This window comes from Durio zibethinus, chromosome 23 (genome assembly GCF_047325235.1).
Source record: "Durio zibethinus cultivar Kanyao isolate XHJ-2024 chromosome 23, ASM4732523v1, whole genome shotgun sequence".
NCBI classification, from domain to species: Eukaryota; Viridiplantae; Streptophyta; class Magnoliopsida; order Malvales; family Malvaceae; genus Durio; species Durio zibethinus.
In genome coordinates this window covers 1,251,517-1,278,478 of record NC_143184.1, presented here as the reverse complement: position 1 = coordinate 1,278,478, position 26,962 = coordinate 1,251,517, and the positions used below count along the sequence as shown (strand labels likewise).

The following is a 26,962-nucleotide window of genomic DNA, read 5'->3' as shown; positions in this document are numbered from 1 at the left end:
TCAAAACCAGGATGGCTTAATTGCATGTTAAAAAATGAACGATTTATTATGGTCTACAAACAGTAATAATTTGACACTTTCTTGATCAAGGTACAAACCAGATTATGATTATTCTTGTACAAAAGAAACATAGGGGAAGAAAATTATTTTTACATCATCACACGCTACTAGATAAATGAAAAAGTGTATCATTCCCCCTCCCCCAAATAACGTGCACATGAGACTCTCATCCGGCAAAAAGTGTCAATGGTACTTTATAATCTATTGCCATCAGTACACTAATGTATGGATAACTTATCTTTGGGTCCGTTATTTATGTGATCATGTGACTGATTACTTGCTAAGCCAAGGAAACACATTGGGGGATGAAGGAAGCCGGGCCGTAAGAACCTCGACCCCAGTTTCTGTTACCTGCATGATAATATTCATTAGTGAAGACGATTGCGCCATAGAGATCACAAGTACAACTGTGAGAAGCAATAAGCAATCATGCGCAGGGGTCATGATTCTCTATCATAAAATGCAATTATAATCACAAGCAAACGCCATATAATCGCAGATCCTTTGAGTTATTAATGAAACTTATGATTAATTCAGAGATAAAAAGCAAGATCAACACAAATATAATTGCAAGACAATCAAGAAGGTTGCACTGTTAAGTAGCTAAATCAGGAGCAAAAAGGTCATATTCCAAACATTTCTCATAATAGAGATATCATGAAAACAAAAGGGGGAAAATGGAAATGCAGTGTTACCAAAAGAGTGTGCTCAAACTGAGCACTGCGTTTCCCATCTGCAGTAACAGCAGTCCATCCATCAGGCCACATTTGATCATGCCAAACCCCTATAGAGAAAAATCCATCAGGACATAGTGAGTAAAGCAAAACGATTTTAAGCCACTATGCCCAACAAGTGCCTAACTTCAAGAGTTACCTGCATTAATCATTGGTTCAATAGTGAAAGTCTGTCCAGCCTTCATCACCCCAACTGCCTTATTTCCTGCTTAGGTTAAGGAAGGTCGATCCACCAGAAAAAAAGAAACAGAAATTACTTGCAATTAAGAGTGGTTGAATCAATTCCGAGGAATTCCAGTTTTGAATCATTATACTTCATTGATGTCTTTCCATGAAGCATTAGGTCATAGTCAAACATAAAACGTAATTGGTTTGAGAAGCCTGATCTAACAAGGATACTTCCATAATGGGAAATTACTTGCAATTAAGAGTGGTTGAATCAATTCCGAGGAATTCCAGTTTTGAATCATTATACTGATGTCTTTCCATGAAGCATTAGGTCATAGTCAAACATAAAACGTAATTGGTTTGAGAAGCCTGATCTAACAAGGATACTTCCATAATGGGGAATATTTGGGGCACAGTGGAAGAGCTCTCCAATACCATGGCCGCAATATGATTTCACCTATAGTAACAAAGGATAACAGGGCAGGCAAGAAATAAATGAAAACTGTAATTAGGGTGATATGCACCAGGATGTATAATGCAAAGTCCAAATTACACATTACCACAGATAACCCCGACATTGAAGCATGGCGGTTAATCACTTCTCCAATGTCACGAAATCTCACTCCAGGTTTAACTGAATTTGAGCACAAAAAATAAAAGAAAAAAAGATTAATCAGAAATCAAGTCTAAAATCAAGTTTTGAATTACCACTATCATGCTTAAGTATATATAAACCACGCGGCTGTCTCTGTGTACCGCGAATGTTGATATGTCCATGGGGCACAGGGTTCAAAAGAATGCAATCCACTTAAAAGCAAGAGACCACTTTCAAAATTTTTCTAATTAATTAATTACACAGTTAGCACCTGCCTTCCACATAGAATGAACAAGAATATTAAAGACCTTCAACATTGAGCACATCATGCACATTTGTTTGAATAATCATATCCAAGAATATGAAATACCAAGCTCTTTATTTCTCGATTATTTTATCTTAAAAAAATCTAAACGAAGTAACAAATTATGAACACAGTTTTAAGAAATCATGTTCAAAAAGCAATGACATCATAGACATGCCATGAAATGCTTAGTGATTGAAGAAAGTGGTAATTGAACTAAGTATAGCAGCCATCAGAAGTCATACTTTCTTTAATATCATCTCTAGCCCATTGTACTGAATACAATGTGTAAAAATCATCAAGGAAAAGACTTATGACACCTTGGAAGAACAAGAAAAAATAGGAGAAAATGTGATGCTGAAGAATTTCAATATTGCAAATAGATTATGAATAACATACCACTAGATATTGCTTTATCTAAGCACTCATATGTACACTGTACCAGCTTACGAGATGCTTCATCTACATTTCCCACAAAATATGTTTCATTTAAATCACCTGCATGACGATTCTATCCTTTGTCAAGTATGGAGCTTCATTAGTTTCAGCAACATTTGAATAAATATATAAATGGGAAGATCCTTACCATGAACACCTTTATAGTAAACAGTCACATCAACATTTACAATATCACCATCCTCCAATTTCCTGGGGCAATTAGAACATAGTTGGTCATGAAATTTCAGTTCAGAAACATCTTCGTGATTAAAAGATACCATAATAAATGTTAAAAACTTTAAAGCTAAGGTGGCATTATAGATTAATAAGTGAGATCCTGAAGAATTAGAAGAAGACTAATACCTTGCATCAGGAATTCCATGGCATATTACTTCATTAACTGACCTGAAAAAGAAAATGAAATAAGTTTGCATAATCAACAAAAAAATTCCCAGTAAATTCAAAGAATTTGTAATGTACTTACGTGCAGCAAGACTTTGGGTAGAAATGATAATTGAGAGGGGATGGATATCCTCCTGCAGGAGAGTTACACATATAAAGGGAAACCAGAGAAAAGATAAGCGATCATTCATAAATTGTTTAAAATAAAAGCTCATTCAAAACATGCACCTGCAGCAATAGTTGCTTCATGAACCACTCGATCAATTTCATCTGTCGTTACACCAGGACGGATCATCCGAGCTGCTGCATCCAAAACCTCCCTCGCAATCTTAACAGTAGAATTTTAAACACTAAGAGAATTTGAAATTACTCAAGAAATATTAAAAACGAAGTCCAAAGAAAATTGGATGTATTTACAATCGGAATCCAAAGAGCATTGCATCTGTTTGCAATTGGAAAGGATTTCTCACTGATTCCTCCCTTCCTTTCTAGCTACTATATTCTTAAGGTTTGGTCACACAAAAAACCTTTGGATCTGCCTTTCCCTATATAGCAATTATGGCGCCAATGTCATAATCTAGGAGGACAAATCCTGGCAAATAATGGGAATTGGCTAAAAAAAACAACTCTAATATTGAAAGGAAGCAGAATTCCAGAATCATTCTGCATAAATTTGTTATTCATTGAGTTTAAACTTCACATTTTGACCAATGCATTCTAGTATGCATTCAAAAGAGTTTAATATATGGGCGGCAGAGGTATGCATATTATCAAGCCAAGGTGAATCCTTCCAGTTAAAAGGATTCTGTAAACCAAACTATGTTGAAGCTCATTATAGGATAACGTTTTTGCTGAGGAGAAAAAACCTTTACTTTCACATGAAGCAGAGTAATGCTACCTTTGCAGGAAAAAGAGAAGACATGTAAACAACATTATAGCAAGATAAACTCTCCCATGAAAGCATAGTTGGATAATAGCACAAAAGAGAAAAGAGGATTAGGGGAACTTACTCGACAAGTTTCTCGCATTCTCTCAACTTGATCTGGAGTCTTGATCTTCAAACAGATGCACCAATGTTAAAAAGAAAAGTAACACTAAAAAAGAAAAAACTATATGAAGCACATAAAAGTTTACATTAATTCAGTAAGACTTACGAAGAGATTTCACCAGTATAAACTTACCTCAACATGATGCTGCAAATCACTATTTGGCTCAGCCCTTGGAATTCCCTGCATGGGAAAGGAGAACACTAATATTTTAGGGATGCAAATACCCATACCCAAAACGAAACAAGAGAGAAATAAAGGGTGATTGTTTATTAATCTCTCTCTCTCTCTTCAACCAATTTTCCACTCAAATTGCTAATGAATATTCCATATGCAAAAAAATAATTCAGAAATACTCACATCATCAGCCCAGTCAGGTTTATCAATGTGTGCAGGTACAATACGCTTGACAGATATGGGATATGGTCTAAGTGTCCTACACAAGGAAGATAATAATAAGAATCAGAAATAACAGGGGAAGTAACTATTCAGAAAAAGACACATAGCAAAAACTTGAAAATAGGACGGAAGGTAAGAAATTGATCCAAAAGCGGTAGCATAAAAGAGGAACTAAAATCCTAGAGAAGTACCCTGTCCAAACAAAATGAGGACGTTTTGGTGTTCGACTCTGTCCGTTCCTCAAGCAATATAGCCAACCCTCATTAGCTACATCTGAATTTTGTTCGCCAGCAGTATCTGTCCCAAGTAAGGAAAACGTTGCCTTCAAATGAACTGATTTGTGTGAGCTCCAAGAAGCCTTGAAACAATCCTGAGTGCTGTCAAGAAAAATATTATTAATACAAAATAATAGCTTAATCAGTCATTTTCGAAATTTTGGTAAGAAAGTAACCAAAAAAAAAAAAAAAACTCAATTTCCATAAATGAATTAAGCCAAAAATATAAAAATCATCAACTGAGTTTTAGTCAAGGATAGAAATAAGTAGATCCTTGGCGTTTTATAAAGCCTAGTCATTCAAGATCTGGAAGAGTAACATGGAGATGAAATCAGGCAATCAATACAGCATATTATTCATAATCATTCCCATAATACTCACAATGAGAAACAGAATTTCGAAGTCATAGAAGAAAATGATTACATACCAGAAAGCACCAGCTTCACGAGGAAACTTTAACTCCATGCACTTGGGACACCTGCAGATAGGAAGTTATATCAGAAACAAAGGATGCAACTCAGCTCTCAAGTTATTACTATAAACCAAACAGAGTCAAATTCAAAATTTCTAAAGTCACAATTTTGATCACCCGCATAAGCGAATTGCGCCCATAATTTGATGCGCCCATAATTTGATACCCTAGCTCAGAAATTTTTGTGATTCTAATATGAGAATAAACAATAATTAAGTAAACTAAAAAAAACAGGATAAAAATTTAATTGGGAATTACACTAGAACAAGTAAATAATTACATACTGAAGAAGAGCTGGCTTGCCGCAATGAGCACAGGAAAGCGTCTCCGCCATCGAAACTTACGTTCACTACTTCTCTCCTTTTATGTGTAAGATTGAACCGTCCAGTTTAATTCAAATGAATGAGAATAGAACTAGTGAATTCAACTAAAATAAGGTTGACATACGAATGGGATTAAGGCCTTATTTGGTTCAAGAATATTTTGAGAGAAAAGAAAATGTAATCCATGGGTTTTATCGAAAAAAATGAAGGTTAAAATTTACAGTAGTAGACATTGTCTGTTTCCGCAAACAGCTCCCTTGAACTTCATAGCATCTCTCTCTATCTATCTATCTATCTATCTGACACCGTCGAGATCAAGTTCGGTTATGATAGACAATGAAAGAGGTTGAGAGTTTGAAGCTTCTGTCAAAAGCTAGAATCTTGGCTTGCAAACATCGAGATCAAGTCGGCAAGAGGAAGACGAAAATAAAAAGGAAACAGAGGAAACTTATAGGGCTTTGAAATTTTTTTTTTCTGTTTTAATTTTAAATGGGCTTGATATTAGGTCGGGTTTAACATGGATGATGTTGAAGTCTGGCCCAAAACAGAATTTTCATCTTTTGGGCTTTTACAATCTTAAACTTGGGCTTCTATATTTTTGTATAAGAAAATATATCAATTAATTAGTAAAATGGATGAGAAAACAATTTTCTGAGTGTGTGTCTATATAATTCATGTCTTTTCCAGGAAAAAAAATTATAATTCATGACTCTATGTCGGGATCCAACTGTAGAAGGAAAATATCATTTTCAATCAAACCTCTCATGGAATTTTACAAGTACCCTTTCAATAATTGAATGGTCAGAAACCATTTTGTTTAGCACAGTTTGTTTGGAGTTGAAATTCTAGGATGATGGACGTTTGAAAGGTTTGATTTGGCAGTGGCTTTCATCAAAGTGGCGTTTAGAATTAATATGTAAGCAAAAAGGTCTGTTGATACAGTAGAATAGATATGGTAGTTGGTGCATTTGTGTTATATAAAATATTAAAATTTATGTATTCGTATTTTATTTTATATGAAAATTATATGTCATAATTCGTATCAACATAAAAATATAAAATATAAAATATTTATTTTTTTTTAAATTATATATAATTATTATTATAATTTTAAATAATATCATCTTTTTATTTTATTTTCGTATCGTATTTATGTCGTGTTTTATATTATTATGTTAAAGCTAAAGGGTGACAATGTAGTAAATGAGAGATAATTTGCATGGCCCAAAAATGGTTAGTTGTAGTCTCAAACGTGAAGTAACAGACTTCATTCTGGGATCATACGGCCATTTAGTTCAAATGTTGGTGATCATCCGTCCATGGTTTTGTCCCAAAGAAGTACATATTTAAATGATCAAAATTCAAAAGCCAAACCCTCTTCTATGGAATTAAGTGCAACTTGCCAGTAAAAAATCAAAATCAATTCTCAAGTCTGAATTAAGGCTGATAACGATGATGTTTAAGCAGTCTTCTTATGAATGGATGGGAATAATAAACTGACATGGATTACGAAAGTCAAACTGCATCATCCATGGTTGGACATTTGGATTAGTTTTTAATTCAGATATTCTCTCTAACACGTCACCAATTCATTTCATGTTGAAAAATTAACTGTTCCTCCCAATATAATACAAGAATTGTATCATCCCATGATCAGTATGTAGTTATTCATACATCCATCACTCATCAGACAAACAAAATCGAGTTCAAAACAATGGGTCAAACCAATCTTCTTAATTACTTTGATATAATATATATATATATTTATATGCATAAGTAATTTTGATGTATATTAAAAATTATTTGATTATGATCATAATTTATATTGAAATGTGTAAATATTTATCAAAAAGAAGTAATTTAAATTTAAAACAATCGCTCAATTTAATTTTTCACGAAATATTGACTATAAAGCTATGATCGCTTAAAAAGTTGGTAAGCACTTTAAACTTTAGTTTGGATTCAACCATAGGTGTGCTGTAATATGATTAAATTCATCGCATAATCAGTTAAACTTAAATGTTAATTCCAATAAAATTCATTCAGTATAAATTATTCATTAAATTTTTTTTCAATTGCAATTATAATAATTTTTTTTTTTTCATTTGCAATTATAATGATTTTTATCATTATTTTCAATTTCACTGAAATTTATCTCACTGTTTATCAAAATACAACTACCATTTGAATGAACAGTGAGATTGACTTGAATGATATTTAAAAATAATAATAAAAGTTATTATAATTGTGATTAAAAAAATTTTAAATTGTTCACACAAAATATTGTGAATATGTTACATATATATGTGCTTAGACTTTACCAAATTGAAGCGAAAAAACATGTACCTTTATTCCACCCACAAAGGGTTAGCTCAATTGGTAAGACGAATTTTATTTTATTTTTCTCCGGGTTCAATTTTTATGAGAAAAACTTCTAAAGTAAAATTTTAATATATCAAATAAATTCGAATTAAAAATATATATTAAATAAAACCTAAAAAAATTCTTGACGTTGACTGTATAGAAAAATAGTTACCCATAGCAATTAAATAAAGAATTGCAATGAATGATCCAACCATTATGACTTTTGATCATGATAAGTGGCAACTGCATGCTCGCTACAGGGGAAGGCTTTTCTGTTATACATGGGATTAGACCCCTGTTGATAAGCTTCGGAGCTCCTTTCTCGCTATAATCTAAAGAATATTTGCATGTAAATGAAAAAGTCAACTACGCGTTAATTTTTTTTCTTCAAGTCATACGTTTAGAGAAGGCAATTAACAAATTTTAATCCCAAAAACACTATAAAAACTACTTGCAAAGAGTCATCAAACCATTTGTGCTAATTAATTATTACTAGGAACAAAATTTTTTCGTCCTTTGGTACCCAAACATCAACCACCTCTTTGCTTAACATCTATATAAAGAGACCGAGAGAGCATTAATACCCTACATGAACCGTAACCTTTCCATCGTCCATTGATATGCTGTGATATAAAGACATTGGTAAGCCATCAATGGCACCTCCTCAATTTTTCATTTCAGTTTTCCTAGTGTCCTCTTTCCTTTTTCCGTCTGTTTTTGGCTATAACGCTAACAATGTGAGGTCATGGTGCAGCAAAACTCCCAACCCTCAACCATGTGAGTATTTTTTGAGACAAAATCCAATAAAAACCACAATCAGAGATGAGCCTAATTTTCTCAAAATCTCCATGCAACTCGCTCTAGAGCGTGCCACAAGTGCACAAAATGACACGTACTTATTGGGCCCAAAATGCCGAAATGAGCTTGAAAAGGCTGCATGGGCCGATTGCCTTCAGCTCTATGAACTAACCATCCGCTTCCTCAATAAAACTGTTGATTCCAGCACCAAGCTCAACAAAGATGATACTCAAACATGGCTCAGCACGGCTTTAACCAACCTCGAAACATGCTGGACCGGGTTTATCGAACTCGGGGTCCCGGATTATATTCTACTCATGATGTCAAATAACGTGTCCAAGTTAATAAGTAACACTCTGGCTCTCAACAAGGCAACTTTCAAGGAACCAACCTACAAAGATGGGTTCCCGACATGGGTGAAGCCCGGTGACAGGAAACTGTTGCAGACTTCATCACCAGCTTCTAGTGCGAATATCGTGGTAGCACAAGATGGTTCAGGGAATTATAAGACGATAAAAGACGCGATATCCGCTGCTTCTAAGCGATCTGGGAGTGGAAGGTATGTGATCTATGTGAAGGCAGGTATATACAGTGAACATGTTGAGATAGGCTCCAATCTGAAAAATATTATGCTGGTGGGCGATGGTATAGGGCAGACGATTATCACCGGAAGCAAAAGCGTTGGAGGAGGATCCACGACTTTCAGTTCAGCCAGTGTTGGTGAGTAAATTTGGCTTGTCCCATGATTTTCTTTAGATTTGATATCGTGCACTTTGGTCGGAAAAATGACCTTTGAAGGACACGTACCTTTATTATGATGTCATTTACAGAATTCTGGGTGGTCCTTTCCCTCCTTGCTGCCTACTGGGCTGCAAATAGGGTCCGTTGAATTCTTTAATGACAAAAAATCACATTCACAGCTCAGTGTTTTCAAACTGTGGCCCAAGAATCGAGAAAAAGTGGTATGGTTTTTATGGTCTTAAACAAAATTATTTTAGTGGATAAAACACAGGTTGTTCTTATTAATAACGGCATCACCTAATTGGGTTTTTACCTTTCAATAAATTTGACTGAGGAATATTCAAATACGCAACAGATATAGGCTATAGGAGCTTAAGGAAACTTTTGAAAACTATATATAACAATGCATGAATAATCAATTGGTTTGATGTGATTTGATCGGCAAGTTCCTTTTGGTCAAATTGTAGATTGAAAATGAAAGAATGATGGACTAAAAGAGATTGTTTTTCCTTCTTGCAATGTGGAATTTCAGCTGCTGTCGGAGATGGGTTCATTGCTCGTGACATTACATTCAGAAACACCGCTGGTCCCAAAAATCATCAGGCAGTGGCTCTACGTTCCGGCTCTGATCTTCAGTGTTCTATAAATGCAGCTTGGAAGGATACCAAGATACTCTCTATGTCCATTCCGGGAGGCAATTTTACAGAGAATGTGACATCTATGGAACTGTTGATTTTATATTTGGGAATGCTGCTGTTGTCTTCCAAAATTGTAACATATTTGCACGCAATCCCCCTAACAAGACCAACACTGTGACTGCCCAGGGCAGGACTGACCCCAACCAAAACACTGGAATTATAATCCACAACTCTAGAGTTACAGCCGCTTCCGACTTGAGCACAGTAAAAAGCTCAGTCAAAACATTCCTAGGGAGGCCATGGCAACAATATTCGAGGACTGTTTTCATGAAAACGTTTCTTGATAGTTTGATTAACCCGGCTGGTTGGATGGAGTGGAATGGTAATTTTGCACTCAAAACATTGTATTATGCAGAGTATATGAACACCGGCCCTGGTTCATCCACATCCAATAGAGTCAAGTGGCCCGGCTACCATGTTCTTACTAGTGCAAGCGAGGCATCAAAGTTCACCGTCAGCAATTTTATTGCCGGAAGTTCTTGGCTGCCTGCCACTGGTGTGCCTTTCGCATCTGGCCTTTAGTTTGTTGCAATTATATATGTCTAATATTGAATTAATTCAAGTACTATGGCAGGCAAACAAATAAATAATAGTTACGTAAAAGCCGGAAGGGAATGTTGTACCACAATGCTTCTTTCATACATAGTTGTCATTCTTTTGTGTAATCTTAATCCATGAATAATAAAGTTGAATTTCATTGTTTTGGGAGCGTACTGTACGGATTTTAAAATAATCTCTATCATTCTTTTTTCTTCCCCTTTGGATGATAAGGTTTTAGATAAATTGACAGCCAATATTCACTTATTTAAAGATGCATGCAAAGGCATGCCTGAAGTCCACGGGTAATTAAGTTATCAATATCATCAATCAAAATATTTTTCTTGTCAGCCACTTCACTAATAGTCATATTTAACACTTTATTGCAAACTTCTAACTGGTTAAGGTTTTGTTCTTATCTGTCTCTTTGGGCACTTATTCGAGAACACTCTTCGTTGGCTGCACAGTCCTCTGCCGCCGCGTCATTGAATCCGGGTTCTTAATCTGGTCCAAACAAAATTTTCACCCAAAAGAAGCCTCGGTTTGGTTTATAAAGTTAATTATAGCCTTCAAGGGCTTTGACTTTTTTTTTTTTTTTCAGGCAAAGGATTTCATAAGGCAATATAGTAACGGAGAGTAGTGAAATTCCTCAAATAAACATCTTTTATAGTATCATATAATTGTCTATAAACGATTTTGAAACAAAAATCGAGATGTCACATGGTATAAAAAAAGTAGCTCACAAAGGTGCCATGGTTATGTAAAAAACCAACATTAACCAGTTCTCTTGAAAAAACCGCATCTCCCTCAATCTAAATTTGCGAGCAGGGTGGGGTTTCATATCCTCCTAAAACCTGTCATTTCATTCTGGAAAAAGAAAAGAGTCACTGCTATTATGTCTACAAGTAGGATGATGGAGAGGTCATCGGGAGAAGGAAAATTAGATGAACTAGAAATAGAGCTTTACCCATTGCTTTTGGCAAAATGAGAGAAGAACGATCAAAAAGGCTAGACCTGCAAATACACCGACGGTTATGGCTACTGTTTTTCCAATATCATCTTCGTCGGAGGAATCTACACAAAAAGCAAAAGTTATTGAAATTAGTCCTATACTGCTTTTAGTAGAATTAATCTTTTATCTTTTCTTGCACTACTTTGGGTACAAATTAGAATTGGTTATGCCAATATTCCTCTACTGCTTTTTTTGTTAGCCAATAATAATGCAGCTTTTAAGGCAAGTCATATATATGGTTCTTATTCGAATGAAAGTGGGAGATGATGGCTTCTGCAAACGTGGAATTGACCTTGTGATGCATTGGAATAATTTCTTTTTCATCCATCAATAGGAATTTAACTAACTGTGTGATTAGTACAGCAGAATAAAAAGAAAATAGTAGTATCACCTGAGTAAATTATAGGAAAAGAGAAAAGATGAGATATGAAATGGAGGCATGACAGATTGAGCTAATTACAATGACCTTATTACATTAGTACAAAAGATACATTAACAAATTATTGGCCTTCGTTCTAGTTGTTCTGATAGTAAAAATTATTGAGTTATAAGGATATGAATTGCACCTGGAAAGAATTCAACATAATAGCCAGATGCCCAGCATCAAGCATAACACTGCCCTAAGAACACATCAGCTGCTGCAGCTGATCCACATAAACTCTTCATTTTCCCCACAGCATCCCCAAGGCAAGAAGAACAATCAGTTGAGCTCAAGTCCCCCCAAACACCGAGCAAACCCTTCAACCAAACCCTCTTCTTTGGAATTAAGCGCAACTTGCCAGTCAAAAATCAAAATCAATTCTCAATTCTCAATTAATGCTGATAACGATGGTGTTTAAGCAGTCTTCTTATGAATGGATGGGAATAATAAACTGACATGGATTACGAAAGTCAAACTGCATCATCCATGGTTGGCCATTAGTTTTTGATTCAGACATTCTTTCTAACACGTCACCATTTCATTTCATGTTGAAAAATTAACTGTTCCCCCCAATGTAATACAAGAATTGTTCATCCCATGATCAGTATTTAATTATTCGTACATCCATCACTCATCAGACAAACAAAATTGAGTTCAAAACAATGGGTCAAACCAATCTTATTAATTATTTATATATATATATATGCATAACTAAAATTCATGTACATTAAAAATTATTTGATTATAATTATAATTTATATTGAAACGTGTAAATATTAAAAAAAAGTGAATTTAAGTTTAAAACAATCAGTCAATTAAATTTCCTACAAAGTATTGACTATGAAGCTATGATCACTTTAAAAGCTGGCAAGTACTCTAAGCCTTAGTTTGGATTCCACCGTAAGAGTGGTGTAATATAATTAAATTTATCGTATTATTAATTAAATTTAAAATTTATTTTCAGTGACATTTATTTAATATAAATTATTCATTAATTTTTTTTAATTATAATTACAATAAAAATTTTTTTAATCGTAATTATAATAATTTTTTTTATTTTTAATTTTATTGAAATTAATCTAACTATCTATCTAAATACAACTATCATTTGTATAAACGATAAAATTAATTATGATTTTATTAAAAATTAATAATAATTATTATTATAATTACTATTCAAAAAAATATATTATAATTACGATTAAAATTTTTTTTTAAATTGTTCACGCAAATCATTGTGAATACTTTACATATATATGTTCTTAGACTTTACCGAATTAAGGAGAAAACACATGTACATTTATTCCACCCACAAAGTGTTAGCTCAATTGGTAAGACGAGTTTTTTTTTTTATTATTATTATCAATTCGGGTTCAATTTTTAAGAGAAAAACTTCTAAAGTAAAATTTTAATATAACAAATAAATTAGAATTAATATTAAATAAAACCTAAAAAATTATTGCCGTTGACCGTATGGAAAAATAGTTACCCATAGATTGAGCATGCAGGGAATTAAATAAAGAATTGCAATGAATGATTCAATCATTAGGACTTTTGATCATCACAAGTGGCAACTGCATGCTCGCTACAATAAGGGGAAGGCTCTTCTGTTATACATGGGATTAAAATTCACGCGATGTGCGAATAAATATATTCATATATATATATATATATATAAATATATCAATAAATTTTATATAAATAATTTTTTTAATAATAATATAAATTATGAAATTTATGAATAACTCATAATTTATATAATTATTTTTATTTAAATTTATATATTTTAATATAATAAAATTAATTAATTACATAATAAATATACTTATACAATTACCATCAATTCTAAAAAAAAACTCAAACTATAATTTATTGAATTCAAATAATCTTTAAACAAAAAACAATAATATTTTTTATTTCAAGAAATTAAAAATTTTATCTTTAAAATTAATTTCGCATACAAATTTTTTTCATAAGATATTCTTTCATAAATTATTGTTGAAACAAAGATACAACAATTAATTCTCCAATATTTCTTGTTGTTTTTAAAATATGTGTCATTCTACTTGATGAGCCAATAAATTTCACAAATGAATGTGAAGAGATAGATATAACAATAATCTGTAATTTGACAACAATTGAGTAATAATTTAGACTATATAACTTTATAACAAACATAATCATTATAATAAGCTTATACATGTCTCTTTCAATAATTTTTGACATTCAAGCTTATGATCAAAATCATACACCTTATTTACTGTAAGTTTTGTACTACTTGTCTTAAGATTATACTTCGTTGCCCTTGTCTCGAACACACAAATTTAACCTCTAAGATATTCAAATATCTCTTGGATTTTTTAATCTCTATTTTCTTAAATCATAAATATAAATATATTATTTAATTAATTTAAATATTAAATAATATTAAAATAATTTTTAACTAAATACTTTAATAGGTTTTTCATAAAAATCGTCAATATCTCTATTAATTAAATCTTTTACTTCTATATTGAACAGTACGAATATCGCCCTTTTAAAATTATCATATATCTCAATATTCAACTTGTACCTATAAAAAAAATATAAAATTCTACAATTATAAATATAATATAATAATTTAAAATACTTTTATTATCATTATGGAATAATAATTTTCTTATGTATCAAATATATAAAAAAAAAACTAATTACTTTGGAGTTAGATTATGGACATCAACATTGCAGGAATAACATTAAAATTTCTCATCAACTTCAGATAGTTTCTTGTTACACCCACATGACATATAATATCAACCAAAAGTGGTATTAATTTTCATGATAGTTACTCTATCAGTAAAAGACTTTTCCTATATACCTAATCATCTTTAAATCAATCATCAACAAAAAAAAATAAAAAAGCTAATATCATAATTAAATAAATATAAAATATAAGTATAAAAGAAAATAACCTTTGAAGAATATAGACCGAGAAACAATTCAAAGCAAAAATCACAAAAAAAAATTGAAGTAGAGTTTAGTAGTGATCAAAATATATAAAATTAGTGAAAGGTGCTTAAAGATGTATTATACTTACCCTAGAGCTACTTGTACAAAAGATGTGTTGTAGGTTAATTATTAAGATAATTTTAAATTATGAAAGTTAATATTGAAATAATAAAAATTATGAGTGAATAATGGTCTAACAATGGTAAGTTTATTGATATTGTAATATTTTATTTTGCCATTAACATTTATAGATCCCTTAATTTAAAACAATAAAACAAATTAAATTTTAATTAAATCATCGTATATTAATATCTAGATTTTAAAATTATAAAATATTACAAATGAAATCCACGTGCATTAATATTTTATCAAATGAAATCAAACATGTATTAATATTTTACCAAATTAAATCAAATGAAATCATATTTAATGAAATATAAATCTATCAATCAAATATAAATTAATTAATAAAATATTTTATTCCATTAATTTAATTATGGAGAATTAATTTGATATATTTGCTTTCTATATTTACACATGAAATAAATCAATTACTGAATACTATATTTAATCAAATATAAATGTATCAAATAATTAATTAGAGAATCAATTATTTTATAATTATAATTGTTGTATTTATTAAATCATTAATTATATATTGATTGATTTGATTTGTCAAATTAAGAAAATTTTAAAATTTTAATACTTTTAATATAAATTGAATTGAGAGTGATTTAAAGTCAATAGTAAAAACATAAATATAGTCAGTTAATAAGATAATTTTAAATTATGAAAATTAATATTGAAATAACAAAAATTATGAGTAAATAATGGTCTAATAATGGCAAATTGATTGATATTGAAATATTTTATTTTGGCACTAATATTTAGAGATCTCTTAATTTAGAAGAATAAAACAAATTAAATTTATTGTATTTAATTATGGCAATAAAAAAAATTAAATTTTAATTAAATCAACGTATATTAATATCAAATTATAAAATTATAAAATGTTATAAATGAAAATAAATGAAATCAACATGCATTAGTATTTTATCAAATGAAATCATATTTAATGAAATATAAATGTATCAATCAAATATAAATTAATAAAACATTTTATTCCATTAATTTAATTATGAAGAATTAATTTGATATATTTACTTTATACATTTACACATAAAATACGTCATGAAATACATTAATTACTCAAATGAATACTATATTTAATCAAATATAAATGTATCAAATAATTAATTAGAGAATCAACTATTTTATAATTGTAATTATAGTATTTATTTATTTATTTATTATATATTGATTAATTTAATTTGTCAAAATAATTTTTTTTTAATTTTAGTACGTTTAATATGAATTGAATTCAGAATAACTTAAAATCAATAATAAAAATATAAATATAATCAATTTAGGTTTTTGAATTATGTTTGCTTTATATATTTACATATGAAATACATCAATTACTGAATACTATATTTAATCAAATATAAGTGTATCAAATAATTGATTAGAGAATCTATTATTTTATAATTGTAATTGTAGTATTTATTAATTTTATATTGATTGATTTAATTTGTCAAATTAAGAAATTTTTAAAATTTTACTACTTTTAATATGAATTGAATTGAAAGTGATTTAAGATTAAGAATAAAAGCATAAATATAATCAATTTATTTTTTTGAATTATTTTTAAATTAAAAATATATTAAATAAAATAAAATGTATTTATTAGATGTCATGTGACAATTTTTAAAATCGTTCATATGTCAACATTTTAAGTCGTCCATATAAAATTTTTTTTATTTTTAACGAAAATTTTGATTTTTATATATTTATATAAGATATCTCTATTAATAAACTTCGAAGCTCCTTACTCCCTGTAATCTAAAGAATATTTGCATGTAAACGAAAAAGTCAACAACGCGTTCTTTTTTTTTTTTCTTCAAGTCATACGTTTAGAGAAGGCAATTAACAAATTTTAATCCCAAAAATACCATAAAAACTACTTGCAAAGAGTCATCAAACCATCTGTACTAATTATTATTAGGAACAGAATTTTTTTCGTCCTTTGGTACCCAAACATCAACCACCTGTTTTTTTAACATCTATATAAAGAGACCGAGAGAGCACTAATACCCTACGTGAACCCTAACCTTTCCATCATCCATTGATTTGCTGTGATCTAAAGACATTGGTAAGCCATCAATGGCACCTCCTCAAATTTTCATTTCAGTTTTCCTAGTGTCCTCTTTCCTTTTGCCGTCTGTTTTGGGCTATAACGCTAACAATGTGAAGTCATGGTGCAGCAAAACTCCCAACCCTCAACCATGTGAGTATTTTTTGAGCCAAAATCCAATAAACACCACAATCAGAGATGAGCCTGATTTTCTCAAAATCTCCATGCAACTCGCTCTAGAGCGTGCCACAAGTGGGCAAAATGACACGTACTTATTGGGCCCAAAATGCCGAAATGAGCTTGAAAAGGCTGCATGGGCCGATTGCCTTCAGCTCTATGAACTAACCATCCTCCTCCTCAATAAAACTGTTGATTACAGCACCAATCTCAGCAAAGATGATACTCAAACATGGCTCAGCACGGCTTTAACCAACCTCGAAACATGCCGGACCGGGTTTATCGAACTCGGGGTCCCGGATTATATTCTACCCATGATGTCAAATAACGTGTCCAAGTTAATAAGTAACACTCTGGCTCTCAACAAGGCAACTTTCAAGGAACCAACCTACAAAGATGGGTTCCCGACATGGGTGAAGCCCGGTGACAGGAAACTGTTGCAGACTTCATCACCAGCTTCTAGTGCGAATATCGTGGTAGCACAAGATGGTTCAGGGAATTATAAGACGATAAAAGACGCGATATCCGCTGCTTCTAAGCGATCTGGGAGTGGAAGGTATGTGATCTATGTGAAGGCAGGTATATACAGTGAACATGTTGAGATAGGCTCCAATCTGAAAAATATTATGCTGGTGGGCGATGGTATAGGGCAGACGATTATCACCGGAAGCAAAAGCGTTGGAGGAGGATCCACGACTTTCAGTTCAGCCAGTGTTGGTGAGTAAATTTGGCTTGTCCCATGATTTTCTTTAGATTTGATATCGTGCACTTTGGTCGGAAAAATGACCTTTGAAGGACACGTACCTTTATTATGATGTCATTTACAGAATTCTGGATGGTCCTTTCCCTCCTTGCTCCCTACTGGGCTGCAAATAGGGTCCGTTGAATTCTTTAATGACAAAAAATCACATTCAAAGCTCAGTTTTTTCAAACAGTGGCCCAAGAATCGAGAAAAAGTCGTATGGTTTTTATGGTCTTAAACAAAATTATTTTAGTGGATAAAACACAGGTTGTTCTTATTAATAACGGCATCACGTAATTGGGTTTTTACGTTTCAATAAATTTGACTGAGGGATATTCAAATATGCAACAGATATAGGCTATAGCAGCTTAAGGAAACTTTTGAAAACTATATATAACAATGCATGAATAATCAATTTGATTGATGTGATTTGATCGGCAAGTTCCTTTTTGGTCAAATTGTAGATTGAAAATGAAAGAATGATGGACTAAAAGAGATTGTTTTTCTTTCTTGAAATGTGGAATTTCAGCTAGTGTTGGAGATGGTTTCATTGCTCGTGACATTACATTCAGAAACACCGCTGGTCCCAAAAATAATCAGGCAGTGGCTCTACGTTCCGGCTCTGATCTTTCAGTGTTCTATAAATGCAGCTTTGAAGGATACCAAGACACTCTCTTTGTCCATTCCGGGAGGCAATTTTACAGAGAATGTGACATCTATGGAACTGTTGATTTTATATTTGGGAATGCTGCTGTTGTCTTCCAAAATTGTAACATATTTGCACGCAATCCCCCTAACAAGACCAACACTGTGACTGCCCAGGGCAGGACTGACCCTAATGATACCAGTGGAATTATAATCCACAATTCTAGAGTTACAGCTGCTTCCGACTTGATCCCAGTACAAAGCTCAGTCAAAACATTCCTAGGGAGGCCATGGCAACAATATTCGAGGACTGTTTTCATGAAAACGTTTCTTGATAGCTTGATTAACCCGGCTGGTTGGATGGAGTGGAAGGGTAATTTTGCACTCAAAACATTGTATTATGCAGAGTATATGAACACCGGCCCTGGTTCATCCACATCCAATAGAGTCAGGTGGCCCGGCTACCATGTTCTTACTAGTGCAAGCGAGGCATCAAAATTCACCGTTAGCAATTTCATTGCCGGAAGTTTTTGGCTGCCTGCCACTGGTGTGCCTTTCGCATCTGGCCTTTAGTTTGTTGCAATTATATATGTATGATATTGAATTAATTCAAGTACTACGGCAGGCAAACAAATAAATAATAGTTACGTAAAAGCCGGAAGGGAATGCTGTACCACAATGCTTCTTTCATACATAGTTGTCATTCTTTTGTGTAATCTTAATCTATGAATAATAAAGTTGAATTTCATTGTTTTGTGCGCGTACTGTACGGATATATATTTTTAATCTCTATCATTCTTTTTTCTTTCCCCTTTGGATGATGAGGTTTTAGATAAGTTGACTGCCAATATTCACTTATTTTAAGACGCATGCAGAGGTATACCGGAAGTCCATGGGTAGTTAAGGTATCAATATCATCAATCAAAATATTTTTCTTGTCAACCACTTGACTAAAAGTTTTATTTAACACTTTGTTGCAAGCATATGACTGGTTAAGGTTTTGTTCTTATCTGTCTCTTTAGGCACTTATTCAAGGACACTGTTTGTAGGCCGCACCGTCCTCCGCCGCCGCCTCATTAAATCCGGGTTCTTAATCGTGTCCAAACAAAAATTTCACCCACTCCACAAAGAAGCCTTGGTTTGGTTTACATAGTTAATTATAGCCTTCAAGGTCTTTGACTTTTTTTTTTTTTCAGGGAAAGGATTTCGTAAGGCAATATAGTAACGGAAAGTAGTGAAATTCCTCAAATAAACATCTTTTATAGTATCATATAATTGTCTATAAACGATTTTGAAACAAAAGTCGAGATGTCACATGGTATAAAAAAAAGTAGCTGACAAAGGTGCCATGGTTATGTAAAAAGCCAATATTAACCAGTTCTCTTGAAAAAACCGCATCTCCCCCAGTCTAAACTTGCGAGCAGGGCAGGGTTTTATATCCTCCTAAAACTTGTCATCTCATTCTGGAAAAAGAAAAGGGTCACTGCTATTATTTCTACAAGTAGGATGATGGAGAGGTAATCGAGAGAAGGAAAATTAGATGAACTAGAAATAGAGCTTTACCCATTGCTTTTTGGCAAAATGAGAGAAGAACGATAAAAAAGGCTAGACCTGCTAATACACCGACGGTTATGGCTACTGTTTTTCCAATATCATCTTCGTCGGAGGAATCTACACAAAAAGCAAGAGTCATTGAAATTAGTCCTATACTGCTTTTAGTAGAATTAATCTTTTATCTTTCCTTGCACTACTTCGGGTACAAATTAGAATTGGTTATGCCAATATTCCTCTACTGCTTTTTTTCTTAGCCAATAATAATGCAGCTTTTGAGGCAAGTCATGTATATGGTTCTTATTCGAATGAAAGTGGGAGATGATGGCTTCTGGAAACGTGGAATTGACCTTGTGATGAAGATTATTGGAATAACTTCTTTTTCATCCATCAATAGGAATTTAACTAACTGTGTGATTAGTACAGCAGAATAAAAAAAAATAGTAGTATAGCCTGAATAAATTATAGGAAAAGAGAAAAGATGAGATATGAAATGGAGGCACGACAGATTGAGCTAATTACAATGACCTTATTACATTAATACAAAAGATATATTAACAAATTAATGCCCTTTGTTCTAGTTGTTCTGATAGTAAAAATTATTGAGTTATAGGGATATGAATTGCACCTGGAGAGAATTCAACATAGTAGCCAGATGCCCAGTATCGAGCATAACACTGCCCTAAGAACACATCAGCTGCTGCAGCTGATCCACATAAACTCTTCATTTTCCCCACAGCATCCCCAAGGCAAGAAGAACAATCACTTGAGCTCAAGTCCCCCAAACACTGAGCAAACCCTTCAACCAAACCCGATGAACTGACTTTAAAACCAATAGCCGCCTGCAAGTCAGCTAGAACATCATCTCTACGCCTAAAGAACTCGACATCGTTATTAACACTTTTACCGCATTTCTTGAACCTGAGGCTTGTATCGAGCGTCCCCAAGAAATTAGCATGCTCATATCTTAAATAGCAGCCTTCTAATTGTAAAGAAGCCCCATAAGAATACGGACAAACCAAGCCTATCTGGTTAACAGCACTTTCCATGCATCTTGAGCAGTCAGCAGTCTGCAAATCACCCCTGCACTGGAATAAGCCATATATGGTGCCTTCTGGTGGCGTTGAGCTTCCATTTCCAATTGCATAGGTATTATATGACGCTTGAGAGGATGAGCTAACAACTGATGCTAGAAAATAGTTGAGTTTACCTTCGAAAGGGGAGTTTGATGCGTACTTTTCCTGAGAGCAGCCAGCATATATGAAGATATGAGCTTTGACGAGAAGACAAAGGTAATTGAGAGAGATCAGGAGGAGGAAGAAGAGTGTAGAGAGTCCCAGGGCCTGAATAGTTTTGTGAGTGGAGTGTGATTGAAGGTTCCCCAGCATGTTTTTCGCCTTGTTTTTCTCTTCAATTTGGCTTTGCTTTCTTTTGCTTTTGTTTTGTGCTCTGTTTTGTTGGTGTAGAAGTGAGTTAGTGATTGCTTTTCCACTCATGTTCCACCTTTCCAATTTTTACTTTTATCTTCAGTAAATACTAAATAGTCATAAGGTCGAGCATCACGACTCCGTTACTTTTGTTTCTGGCCAAGATCTCATTGCATTTGCATCATCTGAACTCCCAATAAGGTTTGTTGTTGGTACGTTTAATAATAGATTTTTTAACGCCATTTGCATCCATCAAAAAGTAAAAACTATCCAGCTGATGACTTGATGCCAGTGGGCAGGGAGCAGATTGCTTTCATAGCAAAAAATCAGACCAGATTCTATGGTACTTTTCACTTTTAAAGAAGAGAAGACATACCCAAGATAAACCAAGAAATATCATCAGAAAGACAAAATAAAAGAATGTGTAAAATAAGAGTGAAGCTATTAATAATAATAATAATAATAATAATAATAAGTAGTTGGTTTAATTGGTTAAAATTTATCTTATGAATAAAGAGATTTTGGGTGCGATAATTATTTGTTGAGATTATTTTGAATGCATTGGATTATCAGATATCACATATCTTATTCTGATCTAAAAGATTGAATAACTTATCTATCTCAAATTTTTCTTAAAAAAAAAAAAGAGTGAAGCTAGAGTACTCATGAATAGAGGTGTAAATAATATATTAGTACTCGCAAGCTACTTAGATTCGATTCGAAAAAAATTCGAATTTGGTTCGATTATTATCGAGTCGAGCTCAAGCTCGAGTAGCTCGACTCATCGATCGAACCAAGTTCGAGTATTCTTATATCCGGTTCAAATAACTTGCGAGCTTAATCGAGTTTTTATATTTAAATATTTTTATTATTGTAATTAATAAAATCTTCGAATTTAAGTTTGAACTCGAACACAAATAATTGATCTTTTATCGAGTATAAAAATCGAGTTTATTTTTACATATTAATCTAATTTAATCGAGTGAGCTCGAGTAACTCGATTTTGATTACAAATCAAATTCGAGCTAAAAATATGAAATTCGATCGAATTCAAAATAAGCATCGAACTACGAATTAAGAGTCAAACTCGAATTCAAAATTTTTACTATATTAATTTGACTCGACTCGATTACACTTTTGATAACAAAAGAAATCATTAGAGAGAATTTTCTATGAAAACTTTTCAATATAATGCCCAACAAATAGGACAAATTTCTAGTATTATAATGACACAGTAATCATGGTTCAGCAGTATAATACTCCCGGAAAATGGAAGATTTCCCTTAGTACGATGATTCATTTTCCGACGAGGACTGTTATTACCATCCTCGTACGAATTTTGACGTTAAAGCTGAGAAACCCATATAACGTTTTGTCACTATCGGGTATTGGTAAAACGCGAGGAACCTTTGTTTGGATTGGATTTTCCATTGCCAACCCAGTCTTGTCTATGGCATTCACAATGCAAGATTGCAGCCGAAACCAATAACCATGCACTCAATTATTGGGCCTCTTTCACATTCAGCCCACTATTTTCAAAGAAGTAGGAATTGGGCTTTACTCAGCTTTTTAACAATTTTAGGCTATCTTCTAGCAAAAGACTGTATGTGAGATCCGTCAGGCCGGGATTCCTCTCCTCCGAATCGTTTAATTTTAAATCCCTCCTTCAAACACAGCTTTTTTTTTTTTTTTTTTTCGGAAAGGGAAAAAGCAATATATGATGTAAAGGAAGAAGCAATATTCTTCACAATCTAAAATACTCCGGGTTTGGCCAAAGCATCATTTCTCGATATAATAGAACCCATTTTGATAACAGGTAATTTTGTTTATGAACTAACGTTTTACTAGGATTGCAAGTAGTAAAAGCGATATCTAGTGATCAATCACTTTCGGATTTTTTTTTTTAATTTTCTTTAACAAATCAAGTGCCGGAAAAGTTCAAAGGTCAAATGTTGATATGTATATTTATAATTCTAAAATATTAATTAAGATTATCTTATCGTAAGATTTATCTTATTATTTTAGGATATTTATTTATTTATTTATGATTATAACAGTTATAAAGAGAAATTGAATAAAAAAAAATCTAAAAAATTGAATTTCTTTTGAAAATTCGTTTTACTTTCTTATTTATTAAAATTATACACAACGTCAATTTTATGACCAAGTACTTGCACCCTTCATTTTCTCACCTCGCCTACTTGCTTATCTGTGTTGAAACTTTAATGAAACATCCTCTTCTTGCTTTTATTCCTTGAAGAAGAAATCATCTTTCACGAAGTAGACTAAACCCAATAGAAAACTTGAATCCCCTCCAATCTATTCGAGAGGAATAAAATCTGCATTTCACCAGAATTGTCCAAATACCATGAGTTAATGTACCCAAAAAATAAAAAGTAAAAGAGCGTGAGATAAATCATATAGTAGCATCTTTTAAATAGGAGCATTTTTATTTATAATTTTTTTATTATAATCCTACAATTAATCGATCATCGATCATAACAAAAATTTATGTAAAGATTTACTATTTAAAAATGTGATTTTTGCATACTTTTTATTATTCATCTTACATAATTTTAAATTATTATTAATTAATTATAATACAATAATAGTAAAATATGAAATAAAAGGAATCAAAATATGTTCAAGTAAGTGAAGAAAACATCAGAACAAGTGATAAAAAAGAATAAAAAGAAGTAGTTATCAACAGATTGCATAGGCTAACACGGATGGTAGGAGATGATGTGAACAAACAACTATGTGAAGCTTGGAATTTAAATTGTGAGATTCTAGATTAGGCTGCTAACTTGTTTGTATACTACTAAAGAGTAGTTGTACTGTAGATAAAATTACAATAAAATTACAAATTAAAAAAAAATTATCTTTTTTGACTGGCCAATAGTTAAACAACACAGAAGGGGTTAATTTCCGAACAAAAGTTTGCTCAACTGGGCCAATGCAACCCGACTTTGTTACACAAACGTCAAATCTAGCAGAGTTTCAACCAATCTTTTCCTTTGACTTGGTGCTCTATCCATTAATATTCAGATATGCTGGCAGTGATAGACAGATACCTAAACAGTTGTTTTGGCTTAAAGAAGACTCAAACATAAAAAGTAATCGCCATTGTATATCATTGATTCGGCATTATCCTTGATTAAAGGCTTTCACGAGTCACGACCTACGATATCAAGGTCTAAAATACTAAAAAAAGTAACTTCTTTTAAAAGCTGCAAATTAAAGAGGAAAACCAAATTTTTTCTTGAAATTTGGAAGTATGTAATCTAAGGTTTTATGGTATTGTCAGAAAAAATTAAAAATTTTGCAATTCTAGACCAAAATAGAGGTGGGTTCGATCGGTAACTGCAACATGAAATCCCAAATGTAAATTGAACCAAAGATGCATTGCACATGGCTGGATGAGCAGGACTTAATAATGGACCGCATGGTCCAGGGAGCTTTAGGTGGCAACTGGCGCAGGCCATTAGACAGTCGAAGGATACATTTTTTAAACATTCAAGTTATGGTAGAATATTAGCGACTGCCATCTACAAGATGCGTGATACGGACAGTTATGGTGACAGAAACTATGACGGCCTTTTCTTTTTGTTTTCCTTTTGTTTTGTCTTTTTGAAATGTCTTGAAACGAAATATTTCCAATCTTTGCAAAAGTAATGCACCTAATACATAACCTAAATTATACTTGATAGGATGAATCTTTGAAAGGCATTGGCTCTTTTCCTCCTGATATGCAAATATGCAATCATCTCTCAACTACTGAGATTCTCTCTCCGGTAGTAATGTTGGGAAAGATTTGGTCATTTTATTTTAAAAACAAATACATTAGACATCTCAACAACTTATAATAGTTCGTTATTTTCGACATAATTATTTATAATCTAAAAATTCATATTATAACAGCACATTAAAAAAAAAATTCTATATGCATGTACACCTGAAAATCCAGTACACCAAGTCTTCGAATATAATGAGTAAAAAAGAAAAGACACAGAAATTCTACAGGACCAAAAATTCCAAAAACATCATTACCACAATCATTGACCTGAAGTAACTATCGTCATCATCAACAATTTTTACCACCATCAGCAGCACCAGAAGCAGCCTCTCAATGGTGGCGCTTCCATGCCATTTTCCTGCCACCAGCTCCCTCTGCGATACGGGTCTGAACCCTCTCAAACTCCGAAAACTGGCAAGGAATCGTGATTCCACCTTGGTGGCTAAACCCATACTCCTCTTCGGCTTCTCTCAAGAGCTCGCCGAACAAAGGGTGGTTAAAGTAAATAACTGGCACCAAAACTCTATGAAAGTCGCCGTCTTTTTTACCAACGTAGACGGCCAAGTGTCCTTTCGGAACTTCCATCAGTTTTCTACTGTTTGGGTCTTGACTAATGGGAACGTAACCCAACCTGGGTTTTACTGAGCATATAGATTTGGCTCCTTCTGTCAAGCGGCGACCCCAACCGATAAGCTTGGAGAAAGGCTTCGACTTGCAAAATGATCCTGTTTGCGTCAGGCGATGGTACCCACGTGGATTCCGAGATTTGCAGATGAACCATCTCGAGATCCGGACAAGCCGTTTCCCGATCTTGAAGCCTCTTATCTTTCTCATGGGTTGTGTCTGGCAACGGGGGTAACTTCGAGAAAGAGGAGAGCTTTGGCTGTAGTGTTTATATCTCTGTTTTGTTTTTAGCGTACGAGAAAAAGACAGAGGGTTTTGTTAGAGTGGGAAGGAGTTCAGGAAAAGGGCCAAGGATCGGCAATGGACATAGTAAGGCGAAAGAGAGTAAGGCATACTTCAGAGAGAGAAGTTGGTATATTTGACATCCTTATTCCTATCTCCAGCCGAGTATTTCATTCGAAACCTGATTCAACGTTCCTAGATAAAGTAACCTTCTTAACTTCTTCGTTCTCTGTTTAGGCTGCCTCAAGAACCAAACTCAAAAATCTTAGGTGGTAGCTGTAGAATAGCAGATGAAGGACCTGCTTAAAAACATGAAATGAATCAAAGACAACTCAAAAGTTTGAAAAAGAGGGGGAGCTTTGGAAGGGTCAACCAGAGAAGGAAATAGGGTTTGAGATGGGCGGCAATGGCACGCGCAATAGAGCGTTGAAACTTGTAAGAGACGGAATTGTGGTTTAAATACGGTGGGAGACTGATTGAGAGATAGCCATACGTCCGTTAGATCAAATGTAGATTCGCCTAGATTTTCTCGGAGCTTCTCATTAAATTATGTTAATACAAATAAATATCTTTTGGAGAATTGGTAAGAGTCATCACCGTAGTTTAGAATTTCTAATTCCCATGTTGACCAGGGACCTTAACTTTTCTGATTGGGCAGAATTAATACTTGTTCTCCACCACGCTCCTTCGAGGAAAGCGTCAGGTTTGGCCACGTACGTATCCTTGGATTACCACACTTTCAATCAACG

The 26,962-nt window shown here is 33.0% G+C and overlaps 4 protein-coding genes and 2 pseudogenes across 6 annotated transcripts; 3 read left to right on the top strand and 3 right to left on the bottom strand.

Moving 5' to 3' along the window:
- Window positions 1-27: 27 nt before the first annotated feature.
- LOC111313776 (methionine aminopeptidase 1A-like) lies at window positions 28-5,638 on the bottom strand. 3 transcript variants are annotated; one of them, XM_022914519.2, is made up of 17 exons: window positions 5,178-5,638; window positions 5,011-5,083; window positions 4,849-4,899; window positions 4,338-4,523; window positions 4,108-4,183; window positions 3,883-3,930; window positions 3,712-3,756; window positions 2,930-3,029; window positions 2,784-2,835; window positions 2,663-2,704; window positions 2,448-2,509; window positions 2,261-2,359; window positions 1,523-1,596; window positions 1,350-1,419; window positions 934-999; window positions 756-844; window positions 28-411 (listed from the first exon to the last, which is right to left on the bottom strand). In XM_022914519.2, exons 2-17 carry the CDS (start codon window positions 5,031-5,033, stop codon window positions 334-336), a joined length of 1,161 nt encoding a protein of 386 aa, XP_022770254.2. In that variant the 5' UTR covers window positions 5,034-5,083; window positions 5,178-5,638; the 3' UTR covers window positions 28-333. The 3 variants fall into 3 exon arrangements, 2 of the variants coding, with proteins under 2 accessions (XP_022770254.2, XP_022770255.2); XR_016332846.1 differs by lacking the exon at window positions 5,011-5,083 and having other exon boundaries at window positions 1,194-1,419; XM_022914520.2 differs by lacking the exon at window positions 5,011-5,083.
- A 2,595-nt stretch (window positions 5,639-8,233) lies between these two features.
- LOC149512066 (pectinesterase 2 pseudogene) lies at window positions 8,234-9,146 on the top strand (annotated as a pseudogene).
- Window positions 9,147-9,618: 472 nt separating this feature from the next.
- LOC111313775 (pectinesterase 2 pseudogene) lies at window positions 9,619-10,414 on the top strand (annotated as a pseudogene).
- Window positions 10,415-16,858: 6,444 nt separating this feature from the next.
- LOC111313281 (pectinesterase 2-like) lies at window positions 16,859-19,328 on the top strand. Its single transcript, XM_089752602.1, has 2 exons — window positions 16,859-17,863; window positions 18,418-19,328. The coding sequence occupies exons 1-2, from the start codon at window positions 16,999-17,001 to the stop codon at window positions 19,104-19,106; spliced, it is 1,554 nt and encodes a 517-aa protein (XP_089608728.1). The 5' UTR covers window positions 16,859-16,998; the 3' UTR covers window positions 19,107-19,328.
- A 161-nt stretch (window positions 19,329-19,489) lies between these two features.
- On the bottom strand, window positions 19,490-21,765 carry LOC111313280 (plasmodesmata-located protein 8-like). Its single transcript, XM_022913942.2, has 3 exons — window positions 20,713-21,765; window positions 20,097-20,204; window positions 19,490-19,996 (listed from the first exon to the last, which is right to left on the bottom strand). Exons 1-3 carry the CDS (start codon window positions 21,578-21,580, stop codon window positions 19,992-19,994), a joined length of 981 nt encoding a protein of 326 aa, XP_022769677.1. The 5' UTR covers window positions 21,581-21,765; the 3' UTR covers window positions 19,490-19,991.
- A 3,708-nt stretch (window positions 21,766-25,473) lies between these two features.
- On the bottom strand, window positions 25,474-26,632 carry LOC111313279 (auxin-responsive protein SAUR36-like). Its single transcript, XM_022913941.2, has one exon. It carries the CDS (start codon window positions 26,139-26,141, stop codon window positions 25,638-25,640), a length of 504 nt encoding a protein of 167 aa, XP_022769676.1. The 5' UTR covers window positions 26,142-26,632; the 3' UTR covers window positions 25,474-25,637.
- Window positions 26,633-26,962: the final 330 nt, after the last annotated feature.